The sequence below is a fragment of the Corvus brachyrhynchos genome, unplaced genomic scaffold (assembly GCF_000691975.1).
Source record: "Corvus brachyrhynchos isolate BGI_N302 unplaced genomic scaffold, ASM69197v1 scaffold614, whole genome shotgun sequence".
NCBI classification, from domain to species: Eukaryota; Metazoa; Chordata; class Aves; order Passeriformes; family Corvidae; genus Corvus; species Corvus brachyrhynchos.
Window position 1 is genome coordinate 564070 of NW_008237444.1, and position 15506 is coordinate 579575.

At 37.3% G+C, this 15506-nt stretch overlaps 1 protein-coding gene across 1 annotated transcript in view; it reads right to left on the reverse strand.

Annotated features, from left to right (window-relative positions):
* Nucleotides 1-15506, reverse strand: part of COMMD10 (COMM domain containing 10) — a 107062-nt gene that overhangs the window by 90312 nt on the left and 1244 nt on the right. The window contains exon 2 of the mRNA XM_017731401.1: nt 14751-14906. Within this exon, the coding sequence (XP_017586890.1) occupies nt 14751-14906 (156 nt within the window). The remainder of the gene's footprint in view (nt 1-14750; nt 14907-15506) is intronic.

Here is a 15506-nt window from a genome sequence, read left to right on the forward strand (position 1 = left end):
ATTTTTCAGTCAGTCTTGGCTGATAAACTCAGATCACACCTCCTGTCTGTCTCTTCACCCATGAATACTGGAAGTTTGATTTAATTTTAAGCAGAAAACTGGAATTTTCATGTAAATTACCTGATTCTAGAAGGGTCATAACAAACCTTTCCAGAAACTAAATGGCTCTCAGAACTCACTGATGTGGCACAGCTTACATCTTACCACAGTGCCAATAGGATGCCATACCATGCAAACCACTGTTTCTCATCCATGATTTGGCACCTGTCTGTACCTTAGGAAGTGCTTTAAACATAGACTCACAGAAAGTAAGACCAACAATGAGTAAACAAAGCAATGAACCTGCAAGAACTACATTATAGAAATACTGCTCGGACACATAAAATCAACAGCACTGAGGTTTTTATAACCACCAGGCATTTAGACAGTTATGAAACAGCCAATTACTTTACAGATCAAATTTAACTGTCATGAAGACCTAGCTAATTTGTTCAGGTTCTTGCTTTCCATTTTCTTGGCAAGATTTGCTGCTTTCAAAACACCTAGCTTTCACTAAGTAGAGTAAGATGTTATAATCAGAAAACATACATGACTCAGAACATGTTGACAATTAATCAGCATTATAGGTTAAATACTACGTAACAATCCACTATAGATTAACTGGCTACAGGAAAGCCTATGAAGATCCTGTCATATCCAGCATTAGCCTCTCTGGCAAGCAAATGACCCTGAGCATTTCTACAGGCAGAGAGAGAAATTATGATTAGCAGTTAGCAAAGAGCAAGAAAAAGAATTCTCAAAACCAGTGTTTCATCTTAAAGTCTAAGAAGTGAGAAAAACACACTTCTGGGCTGAACTTGTTAATAAGCCTGATGGGCAGAGAATGCAGAAGCAATTCTAAACTGGCAGTAGTGTTGTGTAGTTTCATGCTTATGAAGGAAAAAAGGTTATGAAAGCCCTGCATGGAAAAGGACATACAGCATAGGCAAACTAACATATCCAATTTGTTGAAGTCTATTACTAGTACAACAACAAATGTTTTCAGTACAGCTAAAAGGTAATTGGTAAATAAAAGTGATAACATTACCATATAATTGTTAATCTTTGAAAATCAGCTGCATAATGCAGTTTTACAACAGTATTATTTTAGTTGGGTATTTCTTCCACTGTTAATGGGCTATGGCTTCATTTGTCTGCTTGAACTTTTTTTAAAGCAACAAAACTCCCCAGCATGTGCCTTTTTAGGTAGCAAAAGATTTTCATTACCACAAAGTTGCTAAGAAACTGCTGAAGCTTTCCAACATGACTTAGAATTTTAAAGCAAACTGAGCTTGTGGCCCACGGTCAGAATTAAAAGCCAGTAACATGACCACAAATGAAAATAAATCCTATCATTCCTTCTGAAAATTCAAATCTTGGTACAAAACTGAGTGCTTGTAATCATAGAATGGTTTGTGTTGAAAGGGACCTTAACAATCATCTAGTTCCAACTTCCCTCTCCTCCACACACATGGACCCCTTCCATTAGACCAGGTTATGTACAGCCACATCCAGCCTGGCCTCGAACACTTCCAGGGATGGGGCATCCACAGTTCCTCTGGGAAACCTGTTGCAGTGCCTTGCCACACTCACAATAAAGAATTTCTTCCTAAGATCTAATCTAAACCTACCCTTTCTCAGTTTAAAGCCCTTACCTTTTCATTCTATCACTACATGCCCTTGTAAAAAGTTCTTCTCCAGCTTTCTTGTAGCTACTTTTGTGGAGTAGGCCCCTCCTGGTACTGATGGTGCTGAAAGACTTGATTAACATGGACACACCTGTTCTTGGTTGCCAGCAGCCTTCTATGGCACAGTTTGCTTCTGTAGACTTGCATAGCTAAGAAATAACATCCAGGCTTCCTGACTTTACGTCCATACTCAAAGACTGAGTTCAGGGTAGTTTAAGTGCATCTATAGTTACTTCTCAGGCAGTCTGATTAATTTGAGGACATGCTAAAACAGTGAGATTTACTTTATTTTTTCTGAGGTTTTTAAAAACTGCATAAAGGAAACACAATGCCATTAACTTCTTACTGACTCATTTTTTTACAAGTACCACAGAAAACAGTCTTCCATTAGGCTGAAGCCCAACAAACTATTTCAGATAAAGTAGGTAAGTTACAGCAGCACAGAAATTAGTTTCATGCTCCACTGGTATATAGATCCACCCATTTGATTTTCAAATAATTTAATCCTTATTTTGAGAGATCATTTAGTTCAAAATGATCTGGTATTTGTGATGACTTCAGTGTTACTGAACATCACATTATGCTTTTCAGAGCCTGAGAAGAAAACTGACATGCTTGAAGCCCTATTAAAAGCACCAAAATAATGCACAAGTGCATGGCACTATTTTTCAAAGTTACACTCTCCTCATCTACTACTAAATGTGGTGTATCTGTAAGAGCATGTATCAGTTTACACACAGCAACTACTCTTGGAGGTTAAGTTCAGATTTACTACATCAAGGCTGGAGTGCTCCCTACTTAAAAGGCTACCTTACTTCATAGTTAAAAGTCAATATTGACATCTTAAGATTCCAAACTCTAAACTTCTACTATTTTAGTGTTAGGAATGAGTAACTAACACTGTGCAAGAGTGCATAAAAGGGGGATGAAAACCCAACCTTCAGCCCATTCTGGAGGAACTAGATTTCTGACACCTGAAGAAATAAGGAACTCCCCTTGAATAGCCCCAGTGTGAGCAAAAACTGTACCTTAAAAATGAAGCCTGACAAACTGAAGAAGTGCACTACATAATGTCGGTGCTTGCAGTAATGGGAAAAATAAACAACTCAATGTCTCTGTCCACATGTACCTTAGCAAGGTACCTATAATGTCCCAAGTACAACAACTACAGAAAGAGAGAAATTACATCTTATTTTAACAAATGGAATCAGAATTTTGTCATTTTATCTCAGATATTAACTCATTAACTTCAATAATTTTTCTGTCTATATTGAGAGGTATAGTCCAACTTTAAAAACAAAACATCTCCTGGAAAAACTGAAAGGGTTGTTTATGTAATTTAAGCCACCTGTATTATCCTCACGGAAACTGTTATGAACAGTGAAGGGATAATGGGATATGAAAGACATCGTCACGAAATCTTTTTCTCATATTACTACAGCAGTATGTATCACACTGACAACAAAACAATAAAGAATGTTTTCCACTCAACGACATACTTTGAGGAAATAAATAATCCACAACATAATAAATTTTCTAATGCAGTTCTTTCACTTACATTTTTTCAGTTGTTCTAAGCAAATAACCTACAGGAAAATGAGTATGGCCATCCTTTCATTCAGTTTAATTTTTGAAAGAGTAACTGCCATAGTTAGTTCCTGCACTGAAGACAAAATAGTCCTCAATTCATTGTAGAAAAATAAAATCAAAATACTCATGTTTAAAGTTTGAGAACCTCCTCATCTTTCAATAATTAATTAGACAAAATATACTAAGACACAGTTAAATAAATTAATGATTTTCACTTAAAGGAAGTACTGTAACATGTATGTATAGTTTTAATGTAGTAACTATCAGTTTTGTATGATGGGAGAGGACTAAATGTGTATTACATATTAAAAAAACCCCCATTGGTCTACAATGCATTAGCATAACTTTATACCTGTGTAATCACACCAGCATAAAACTAGAGGAAACCATTAAGTCTTCTCTCTAAAATTTACAGCTGGAGGTGCCAGTTCCACTTTTCATCAGCAAACTCAGCACTACAGAATCAAAAATCAAAATTAGACATTAAAATGTCAATTTTGCCTGCTGTGATGATGAAAATAATTTAGGAATGATTTAAGGGTGACAAAACATCCCTGACTAGGAACTCCTTCAAAAACTCTCTCCCACTCAAGAAAAAGAGTATTACTGCAGAGGAGACAGCAGGAGGATGAAGCCAAAAGTGTACTCAATATAGCAAATAAATATTAAAACAGAAAAAAAGGGGCAAATTTTTAAGAGAAGGCAGTGATTGGCAGGCACAATTTGCCAATCACCACAGGTAGAGTCTTCATCACAGAAACCATCTGTAATCAGGAAGTGAGTGTTTCCTTTAAGATAAGCCCCAGATCAAACACCAATTTTCTCCTGATGGGAAGCTTGAGCATTGTGAGTATGGGAGATGACTGCATAAACACATTGATTTCTATTCTCTATTGTTGCTACTGACTTCAGTTGAACTCAGGAGGCATGAATATCTTTGAAGTTCTGGATGCTGCAGCTTCTTTTCAGCAGGTCTCGCTGTAACAATTGCTCCATAGGTGAGCAGTGAAACAGCTGGATTTTCACATGGTTGCATGAAATTTCTGACTGCAGCCCTTTACCATGTTTTTAATAGCAGTAGAAAAACATTTCTATTTTTTAATAGAAAATAGAAAATAAAGTATACAGTAGTTAAAAATCTGTCCCTCTACTGGACAAACATATTCAACTTCAATGCAATTCAGCATCCCCATTTCATAAATGGGTTACTGAGGCATTTTGTAGTTTCAGTGAAAAGTACCCTTTAACAGCAGGTTTAAAAATTGTAAATTTCATATTTTACCTGTACATATGAAATACAAAATTAATGACTGGCATCTTCAGCTGACAGTATTGGGCAAATCTTTAAATTAAACACAAGACTTGGAGCGGTCCCCATAAAAATGGTATGTAACTATCAACAAAACTGTAAGTACAACCACTCATCCGTAGAACAGATCCAGAACAATAGGTTGAAGATTTTTATGAACTACAGGTCTGTAGTTACAGTCAGTCATAACACATATGTACAGCCAAGTGAAGCAGAAGTGGCATAGTCAACTACAGTGACTCACACTAAATTTTTAAGACTGGACTTTTAAACTTTAAAGATAGTTTTGCAATGTTTCTCAGTCATGCAGGCATAAGAAAGTAAGAATCACTGGATGGATCCTATCTATCTAGACACAATACTAGAATGCAATGTCAAACCAGATTCTGCCTTAATCTTGCAGATACTGTGAGACCATCAACAAACAGGCAAACAAAACAAAAAAAAAAAGGAAAGAGGAACTACGTTTTTCACCACTAGACAAGAATAACTAGAAATAAAGGTAGTTGTAGTATAAAGGCAAGTAAAGAGTTAAACTGGGCTAGGCAGAGAGACAATGAATTTACAGAGTCCTGTAAAATAAAGTATCTCAGCCTCAAGAGAAGGCACTGTAATGACCAAGAGACTGAAAACAGGTTAGGTCAAAGACTCAATACATTGAGTGATTAAACCAAGTGGGATAGAGGCACTGAATGTGAAGAAATCTTCACTAATGAGAACAAACACATTATGTTTGCTGTGCAACTCTTGGACCCCTCAGCACAACCTTCCTTAATAACATCAGTGACTTAAGGCAGCAAAAAAGAATAAAATGAAGAGCAGTAAGTCTTTTAACTCTGTAAACTTTTCATTTCATCTTATAATTAATGCCAGAAGAAGCAACAGGGGCAAAACAAAGAGCCAATACCTCACTTATCTCTCAGAGAAGATATTAAGAGCATATTAAAAATAGAAGAGACTGGGATTTAACTCTAAAAGGAAAATATGCACAAATTATGAACCTAAATCTACCTTATTTGGTGAATATATAAGTTTAACTAGATTCTTCATCCAAGACTAGCTGAAGGTTAATTTCTTCCGATTTCCCATTGTTGTCTTCAAGGATAAAATCCTTTTTCTCTTCAGCAAACTTTACTGAGCATGTATACCAACAGAAGTGGTATTTTCAGACTTCTTTGTTTGATATTCAAACCAAACCCCCACATCTCTTCAACACTGGAATTCAAAAAAAAAGACGCATACCAAAAAAACCCCCATATGCTTCAAAAGGAAGGAAACAAAAGAAATAATATTAGATGAAATCGGTAGAGTAAGACTAGTGCTAAGCTTCAACAGCTTCAAAAGACTTTCCCGTAACTGCAGTTACTGCAAGTTTTCATCTTTAACTGATTTTTACTGATAAGCAACTAGCTTGAAAGCAAACAGAAAGAGACTCTATGATAAACATTAGAAACAGCATTCCAGTTTCAAAAACCCTAGCATTTAAGGGTTCACCTTAAGGTGAAAGGCAAAGGTAAATGTACGGTTGTGCTCTGTCTATGGCAAATTTGTGGGCACAGAGTTGGAGTAAAAATGCACACCAGTCTATGACCACTTGGTTATTAAGTCATGGCTGACTGGTGTTTTTATCTAGCAGAATATGTAACAAGATCCAGTGGAGGGGATTAAGCTGGACAGCTTTTAATTAGAGATAAGGCAGACATTTTTAGTAACCATAAAAAAGACCCCAGAAATTACCTGTCATTTCAAGCCTTGAAATCACAAGGAGACCCCTGTTCCAAAAGCTCTTTTACATACTGAGGACAAATTATGGTTTGTATTACATAGGAAGTTACAGAAGATAAGCACAGTACTCTTTTACAACCTTTAAAAATGCTATTTTGCATGTAGGAACAGAACAAAACTTACAAATCTTTCTAAACATTCTCAAAATGTACCTTTTTCCAACCTTCATAATTTACACTTCCTTGGTAGAAGACAGAAGAGGGCAAGGATAAGAAGCAACTCATAAAAAAATCCTCAAATAGTACATAAAAACTGAAAATAATTAAAATTCCTACTAATGAAGCTGGGTGAGTGAAAGACTAAGACTCAGTTGTGCTGTAGCTGGTGATTAAAATAATCTCGTTAAGTATAAAACTGTGTTTTTACTTTGCATTTCATCATTTGCAGTCTCTTTGCCTCTGTGAGTATATTGGCATCACATAATGCAACTGGTTCACCATTCACTGTGACAATGCCCGTAGGTACAACACTGTGTTTGTGACCTCAGTTTGTCACTGTAAGAATGATTAGTTGATCAGATACTAACAAGAAATGGTAAAATTCTTTCCTATAGTTTGAGCTGTATTCCTCCTTTTGCATTCTTCTGATATCAGATAAGAAATCTGTGTCACGACATACACACACTGAACACACCAATACTCCTTTTTTTTTTGGGTCATAACCACCACAGGATCCATGTGTTTCAGAGTATTTCTGTAGATGTGCCAGCATTTACCAGAGGGAACTTAGTATATTAACATTACATATAAGCCCATTAGCAAGAAGGCCGGTTTCTGAGAAAATCACTTTCAGAGTTTTTCCCATATGGCTTCAAATAGGCACTCAAGATACAGAACTGACAGCTCTGTCAAGAATTTTAGGTACATAACTTCACTAGTTGCATTCCCACGCATCATTATATTAAGCAATGCTGTCTGAAAGCTATAAAAAACTCTTCTTGCTTGGCAACACAGGACTTTTATCTTTATATCTATTTTAAGGATACCATGAATAGCTTTCCAAAACAAGAAAGCTATGAAGCACTTAGCTTGATCTGCCTTTAAAACAGAGATTTGAGCAGAGTACCAAAACACATACAGAGAATATAATATATGGGGGAGGGGAAGTGGAGAAAAGCAACAAAACTGATGAAAAACTGCCATGAGAATTCAGAGCAAACCCTACTAAAAATCTACCTCTTTTTTGCAGAGGAAAAAATACATTTTAATCTGATCAGTGTGCCCTCCTTTCTAAACTTGTACACTACCAAGCAAAGACTTAAAAACTGGATCAGACTGATATCAAACTATTATCACTGGCCTATCACTCCAAAGGCAAAATTAAGAATGTGTTCAAAGGAAAAAATTATACAAATACCATCATTCTAATTGACTAGGATTGTATTATCATCAGCAGAAATAATATAATAAAGGCCATATGAATAAGGACCAAAGAACCAATTAACACAACAGCAGAATATACATAATTAATAGCCCTGTGTAGCTGAAGACTGCCAATAATTCGGTGAAGAAAAATGAAAAGATTAAGTGAGTAATAGTATTAAACAGTACAGCTTTATTTTAACTCCACAGTTTTTATTAATTTCTCAAGTCAATATCATCCCTACCTACTAAGCAGTAGATTAAAATATTACAAAAAATTTCAAAACCTATGTTCAAAAACAAAGAGTTTTTGTCACACAATAGAAATAGTGTTCAATATGCCACAGAAAACTTGACCTAATCAGTATTCTAGGAAACACTTTTTCTTCTGCTCTAACAAACACAATTTGACTTGTCATCCTAACGAAGGTATCAACCAGCACGTTACCACCTACACCTCTTGCACAGAACTGACAGACTCAGAACTCAGAATACTACTTTGTAACAACTTGTACTGTGCAGGTGAGAAGAGAATCTGGTTTAAGAGAAATAACATGTCAATACAGACAAATTATCTGTAAGAAATTATTTCTCATAATAACTAGTGGTCTTGAGTCCAAACGTGAACACTTCTGCAAGCCAAAAGATGCACTGACCTACTCTCAAAAATGGCAGAAGTCAAATATTTTAGTATTATTATGGAATAACAAACCTGGACACTCAGTTACCCACTTGTTTTGACCATAAGTTAATCAATTCCACAGGTTGCAATGTTTTCTTAATGTGTAAACTATACCCCTAATAAAAAAAAAGTAAAACTGTCTGCCATTTTTTATTGTCTTGAAAGAGAAATGAAAGATTACTGCCCAGTCCTTCTTGTGTACACCACAGAAAACACCACACTGTCAGCATTTTAATACTTCCAGACAACCTCTAAGTACCATGCATCAGGAAAGGCTTAGAATTGTTTTGCCACACAGATTTTAGTAAAACACAATATAAAATTCCAAACAGGTCTTTCTTAGTTATTTCATAAACTCTACCTTGTGAATGTGTGCAGGGACACTGTGTATGTGTTGGAACAGAACTATCGAGATCTCAGTAATGTAAATCATGACCCTGATTCTGCACTTGGATCCACACAAGCAATCCCTTTACATACCCACTAAAGCTGCTTTAAAGAAAATTCAGGGTACTGTCATACAGAGAAGCACATGGTAAGCAAAAGTACAAAAGAATCACACATTAACTAAATACTGAATTTGTGTGTAGTGCTGCACACCACCTCAACAGGTCAGCAACAGTCCCTACCAAATATGCAATGATAAACAAAAAGCCTATATGTACTTTTAAAAGAACATGAAAGAGAAAAGAAAACCCAAGCAACAACTAGTATTCACAGACTCATAGAATGGTTTGGTTTGGAAGGGACCTTTGAAAATCACCTAGACCAACTTCCCTGCCACAGGCCAGAACGTGTTGATCACTAGATCATGTTGATCAATGCCCCATCCAGTCTTTTGAACACTTCCAGGGATGAGCCCATCCACAACCTCTCTGGGCAACCTGCCCCAGTGTCTCACCATCCTCATCAAGAATTTCTTCCTTAAATCCAGTCTACATCGAGAAACCTTCCATTTAAAACCATTGCCACTTGTCCTGCAACTACATGCCCCAGTGAAACATCTAGCTCCATTTTTCTTGTAAGCCCCCTTTAAATATTGAATGGCTACAATAATGTTTCTCTGGAGCCTTCTCTTCTGTGGGCTGAACAACCCCTACTCTGTCGGTCTGTCTTCACAGCAAAGGTGTTCCTTTGTATCACTTCAATGGTCCTCCTCTGGACCCATTTCAATAGATCTGAGTCTGTCCTGTGCTGAGGGCCCCTCAGCTGGATGCAATACTCCACCTAAGGTCTCAGAAGAGCAGAGTAGAGGGGGAGAATCACCTCCCTTAACCTGCTGGCCGTGATTCTTTTTATATAGCCCAGGATACAGTTGGATTTCTGGTCTGTGAGTGCACATTGTTGGCTCACGCCAAATTTCTCGTTCACCAGCACCTCCAAGTTCTTTTTCTGCAAGGCTGCTTTGAATACATTCATTACCCCAGTCTTTGTTCACACCAGTGGAAGCTCTCACTTAGGAGCAGGACTTTGCACTAAGCGTTATGAAGCTCATGAAGTTCACATGGATCCTCTCCTCAAGCCTGTCAAGATCTCTCTGGATGACATCTCTTCCCTCTACCTTACCAACTGCACCACTCAGATTGATGCCATCCACAGTATTGCTGACAGTGCACGCAATCTTACTGTCATGACATTAAGTCGTGATGGTCCCAGTCCTTTTATAACAGTCACCACATAAAGTATTAATACTCCTAAGTCTATTTCATACTCTATTCACATTAGCTATTCCCAAAATACAACAGAAGTATGTCCAGGACAGGTAACATGAAGAATGGCAAGCAGGAAACTTTCATGGAATGAGTGAGAAATTACACGCAATGTAGCTTAAAATAAAACCAAGAAAGACCACATTCTTGTTTAGCATTTCTCACAATGGAACAGGGGATATGCATTAATAATCAAAAGATAATGGATATACTGTTTTTAAAAAACATCAATACATATCACTTTTCCCTCAAGTGGTAGAAAATCAGAAATCAGGCAAGTACACAGACTAAACTTCCACATTCATTAAGTAGGATATCTCATAAGTGAGAAACAATGATCTTTCGAGGGGGCAAGTTCTAAGTCCTGACATGAGGCATAAGTTTCCGGCAAGCATGTTAACTAAAGGATTCCACCTCTATGCTTTCATCCGAGGTTCCAAAGACCAGGCACACAAAAAAAAAAATTTTCTGATCCACTATAACACCTATATTCCTGGAATCTGAATCACAAACAAAACTACAAAGTACAACTGATTCAAAAAGCCTCATTATGAATCCAACATCATGGACAGAGCATGAATAAATCGGTCTGAAGAAACCCACACAAACAAACAAAAGAAATCCAAACACCCCCACCATGCATCAATCCTCAAGATTCCTACCTAAAGCAAATGTCAATCTTATCTCTAAGACAGGAAAGAAGAACACCAGGAACTAAAGGCCTGTCAGCCTCAGTCTCTGGCAAGATGATGGAACAACTAATTCTGGAAACCATTTCTAGGTATGTGAAGAACAAGATCACTTGCTGTAGTTAGCATGGATTCATGATGGGGAAGTCACACTTGACCAACTTAATTCTACAGTGAAAAGACTGGTTTGGTAGACAAGACGAAAGTAATAGACAGGGTCTGCCCTGACTTCAGGGAGGCCATTGGCATTGTGTCCCGTAAGATCCTCATAGCCAAGCTGGTGATGTACGCTGACAGCGCAGACAGAGAGGTGGGCTGAAAACTGGCTGAATGACTGGTAAACAGAGAAACAAAGTCTAGGTGGAGGCTAGTAACTAGAGCATACCTTAGGGACAAATATGGAGTCCAGTTTTGTTCAACGTCTTCATCAGTGATCTAGGTGATGGGACAGGTGCACCCTCAGCAAATCTGCAGATGACTCAAAACTGAGAGGAGTGGTTGGTACACCAAAGGGTTGTGTTGCCATCCAGAGGGACTTGGACAGGCTGGAGAAATGTTCTGACAGGAACCTCATGAAGTTCAACAAGAGGAAGTGAAATGTCCTGCACTGGAGAGGAATGACACTAAGCACCAGTACAAGCTGGATGCTGTCCAGCTGGAAAGAAACTTTGTGAAAAAGAACCTGAGGCTCCTGGTGGACACCAAGTTGATCATGAGCCATCCTGGCCTGCACAAGGAGGAGTATTGCCCACAGGCTGAGGAAAATGGTCCTTCCCCTGTATTCAACAATGGTGAGGCCCCACCTGGAGTAGGATAATCAGTGCTGGGCTCCACAGTATAAGAGTCATAGACATACTGGAAAGAGTACAGCAAAGGCCACGAAGATGATGAAGGGATTAGAGGACCTCACATATGAGAAGAAGCCAAGAGAGTTTTTTAACTCCTTACATGAAGCAAAGCTATAAAGACTGAGCCAGGCTCTTCACAGTGATGCCCAGTTACATGACAAGAGGCAACAGGCACAAAATGAAACACGGGAGGCTCTCTCTGAACACGGGAAAACATTTAGGTACTTTGGGGGCGGCCAAGAACTGACACAGGGTGCCCAGGAAGGTGGTGGAATCTGCATCCTCACAGATGTTCAGGTGCTGTCTAGACATGGTCCTCAGCAACTGGATTTAGATGTCCCTGCTTGGGCAGAGGGGGTGGATCAGATATATGCCAGAGGTTCCTCCCAGCTTCAACTGTTCTGTGATTATGTTGCTGGAACTTGTGATAATATAAATGTCATTCTTTTTCTGTACATAATATTTCTTCTGGAAGAGAAGTGAACAATGTAAAGTGGGAACTCATATATGGCCATGTAAACAAAAACCGATATAGAGGGCCTATTTATAGAATCAACTGATTTATATGTTACACCTATATCCACACGTTGAAGAGGCTATTAATAATTCAATGCCATCTCCTTTTACAAAGAAATAAGTAAATATAATTTCTAAATCAATATAAATACCTAAATTGTATATCTAATCTAAAAAGCAACCACTCTTATGTAAGTATTTTTCAAGCTTATAACATTTTTTTAACTTTAATTGAAGAGACAGTGATGAACATTTACAGAAAATTGGCTACTACAGCAATGTACCACAAGTAAGAGAGTATTTTTGCCCACTATTTTTCAAGGTACAGAAAGGTAATACAGAAAATGCATGCAGATATGCAGTTACACAGAGAATATTGAAGGAAACAATGCAGTCACCTACTGCACTTGCAAGATATTACAAAGAGATTCAGAAGATTATAAGGAGATGACAAGTTGTTCTTCCATTACACTGCAATTTTAAAAAATTTTTACTTCTGCATGTCTTGCTAGCAGAATAAATTCTTTATTCAGCAATTAATTTTGTGAACTCAATCTTTAAGGAAACTCTCATGAACTTCAAGTCTACAGGATTAATACTTCAGAGACTTTAAAAACAAACTGAGAAAGCAAATTCAAGTTCTAACTCAAATTACACTCAAACTGATACTCAACCTGTTATTTGGGAAAAAAGCAGGAGGGAAAATGATGGTGTAGCATATATAGAGGCACACACCTGTATTTAAACCTGCTTTCACACAAAAAAGCAAGTAAATTGCACTATGACATTTTTGCAGTTGCTTTCCTGCAAGCTCAATTAAAAATGACAGTTAAAAACTTCTTTATATGGAATGCAATATAGTAGGAAAACACCGTATCATTAGGAGATGGTGCTGAAGTTAGAAAGAACCTCCAAAACCCTGACATACACCAGAAACACTGTATGTTACAGGGCTCACAAAACTCGAGACAAGCAATGTCATTCCCAAACCAGGTCACAGAAGGACCACGGGTATGTATGTTACAAGCTGGAAATGAAAGAGGATGAAAGGTGTTTTTATTAGTTTCTCATATGCTGAAGAGCCAGCAGTAAAATATGTACTAATGCATAGTCCGGCTGAAGAAAGTTTTTAAAAACATCTGCTTTGTAGGCTGTCTTCAGAACTGCCTTCCATTCTGCACATATACTCTGCATGTTGAAAAGTTAACTTTATAATCTTTCATTATTTCAGTTGGTTTTCCAATTACTTACCTCCTTCAATGGACAGTCATACTTGCCTGTATACCTACGGTACCACTGACCATTTAAACTTGGGACTTGTACACTTGGTAACATTACTTCAAAAAAAAAAACAGAAACCCAAAATATCTTGCCAATTCAATTATTTTTGCATACTTGTACTATCAGTCATTTACTCTGTTAGGTTCATGAGTTATTATAATTTTGCATATCAGAATCCTATAAATTTTGTGTCTAAAATTACCCAGTTTTACAGAGGCTCAAATGTAAATACTTAGAAAAAAATCAACTGTGATGCAATTCAGAGTACCTCTAGTCTGTTCCATAGACATACATCATCTCAAAATGTGAATTTTACATCAAAGTGAAATTCTAGATTTACTTAGGTGCAAGCAGGCTGGTACAAATTATGTTGTTCTAGTTCTGTCTGTGCATTATGTATACTTAATACATACAATTTATTTTCTATGTTTATTTTACTCGCCAAATCATTAAGTAACAAACTGAATCTTATCCCAACAAGATATAAAGCAAAGATAAAGATAAAAATAAAGTAAGAATAATTGAGTCAGTGTTTCACAATTCTTTCTAAAAATTTGATCCCGGCTGACACTGGTATTCTATATACAATTGTATTCTATATACAGGGTTATATGTATATAGAATACATACGTATATAGAATACATACGTTATGTGTATATATGTATATATATAGGGTATATGAAGGGTTATTATGAAACAACAAAATGAGGTATTACACCTTCTCATAGACATAGACATCTATGCCTAAAGATACAATGAGACTTCCATAGCATGTAGGAAGTTTTAACTGGCAACAAGCACATAGGAAGCAAGATTATATGCCATCATAGAAAAACACCTCAAAATTATAATAAGTATCTCGCAAAATTCACTACCCAACCAGCTTACAAAATTAAATATGGCAGGAGCTCAGATACAAGTACAGAGAATCACCGGCCCGATGAGCTCAACCACTACAAATGCTCGTGAGCACATGGTACCCTGGCCCTGTTGTAAAGCCTGTTCACAAACATCTCCAAATGTACATAGGTTGCTAACAGTGCATATATAGCCAGGTTCCAACAGTTACAGCAGCTCAGCTAACATGCAACATCTTTGTAAGATAACAGAATTCAACTGTCTCGATCAAATTTATCTAGTACCTGGAAGTACCCTGCCTTGCCACAAACTTTGTACCTTAGTTTAAATTCCTTGCTTTAATACAAACTAATGCAAGTTTATTCTCTCTCAGAAGAAAAACTACACACATTACCTTCTGAGGGGTCAAAACCCTCTGCCTGAACTTTTCAATCGTATCTTGACCTGCAGCTGCCCATGCACTAGCAAATGCTTCAGCTTTGTCTTGATCCAGGTGAATGCTTTGTAGCTGCTGTTGCAGTGAAGCAGGCTTCAAATTGTGATAGACTGCCTGTGAAAAGGAAAAATAACTGCTGTTGCTCAGTGTTGCTCTACAAGCCACACCACATACGTTCTAGCACAAATGGTCACAGTGTTCACACAAGATTTTTACTAGCAACTCCACTGGGGGAACTACATGCAGCCTGTTCATTAACCCTCTAACTTGGGAGACAGAAAACTGTAACTATCTCAAAATGCTCTTCTCAAGATAGAGAAACTACAAAAAAATAATTCAGACACAAGCCAGATCTGAGTATATGTACAGTTATCAGTGAAAAAAAATGGGCTTTGAAGCCAATTGTGACTATCAAGAAAGGAGAACTTTTCCAAATTCACACTATTCAAGCAAACCTAAACTACAAGGTAATATGCTGAAAAACCAAGAACAGTTTGCCTAAACTGAGTTAGATATAACCTCCCTATTAGTGTCAATTTTTTTGTGGAAGACACTCTGTGTCATTCTTCACTTTCAAAACAGGACTGTGTCACCACCAGGTCAGGGAAAAAAAAGAAACAACATATGTGGCAAAGACTGTACAGCAGTCTTTTTATCTATAATGCCTCCATAGACCAAAGGGCTGTTAAAACAGTTATTTTCTGACAGAACAAG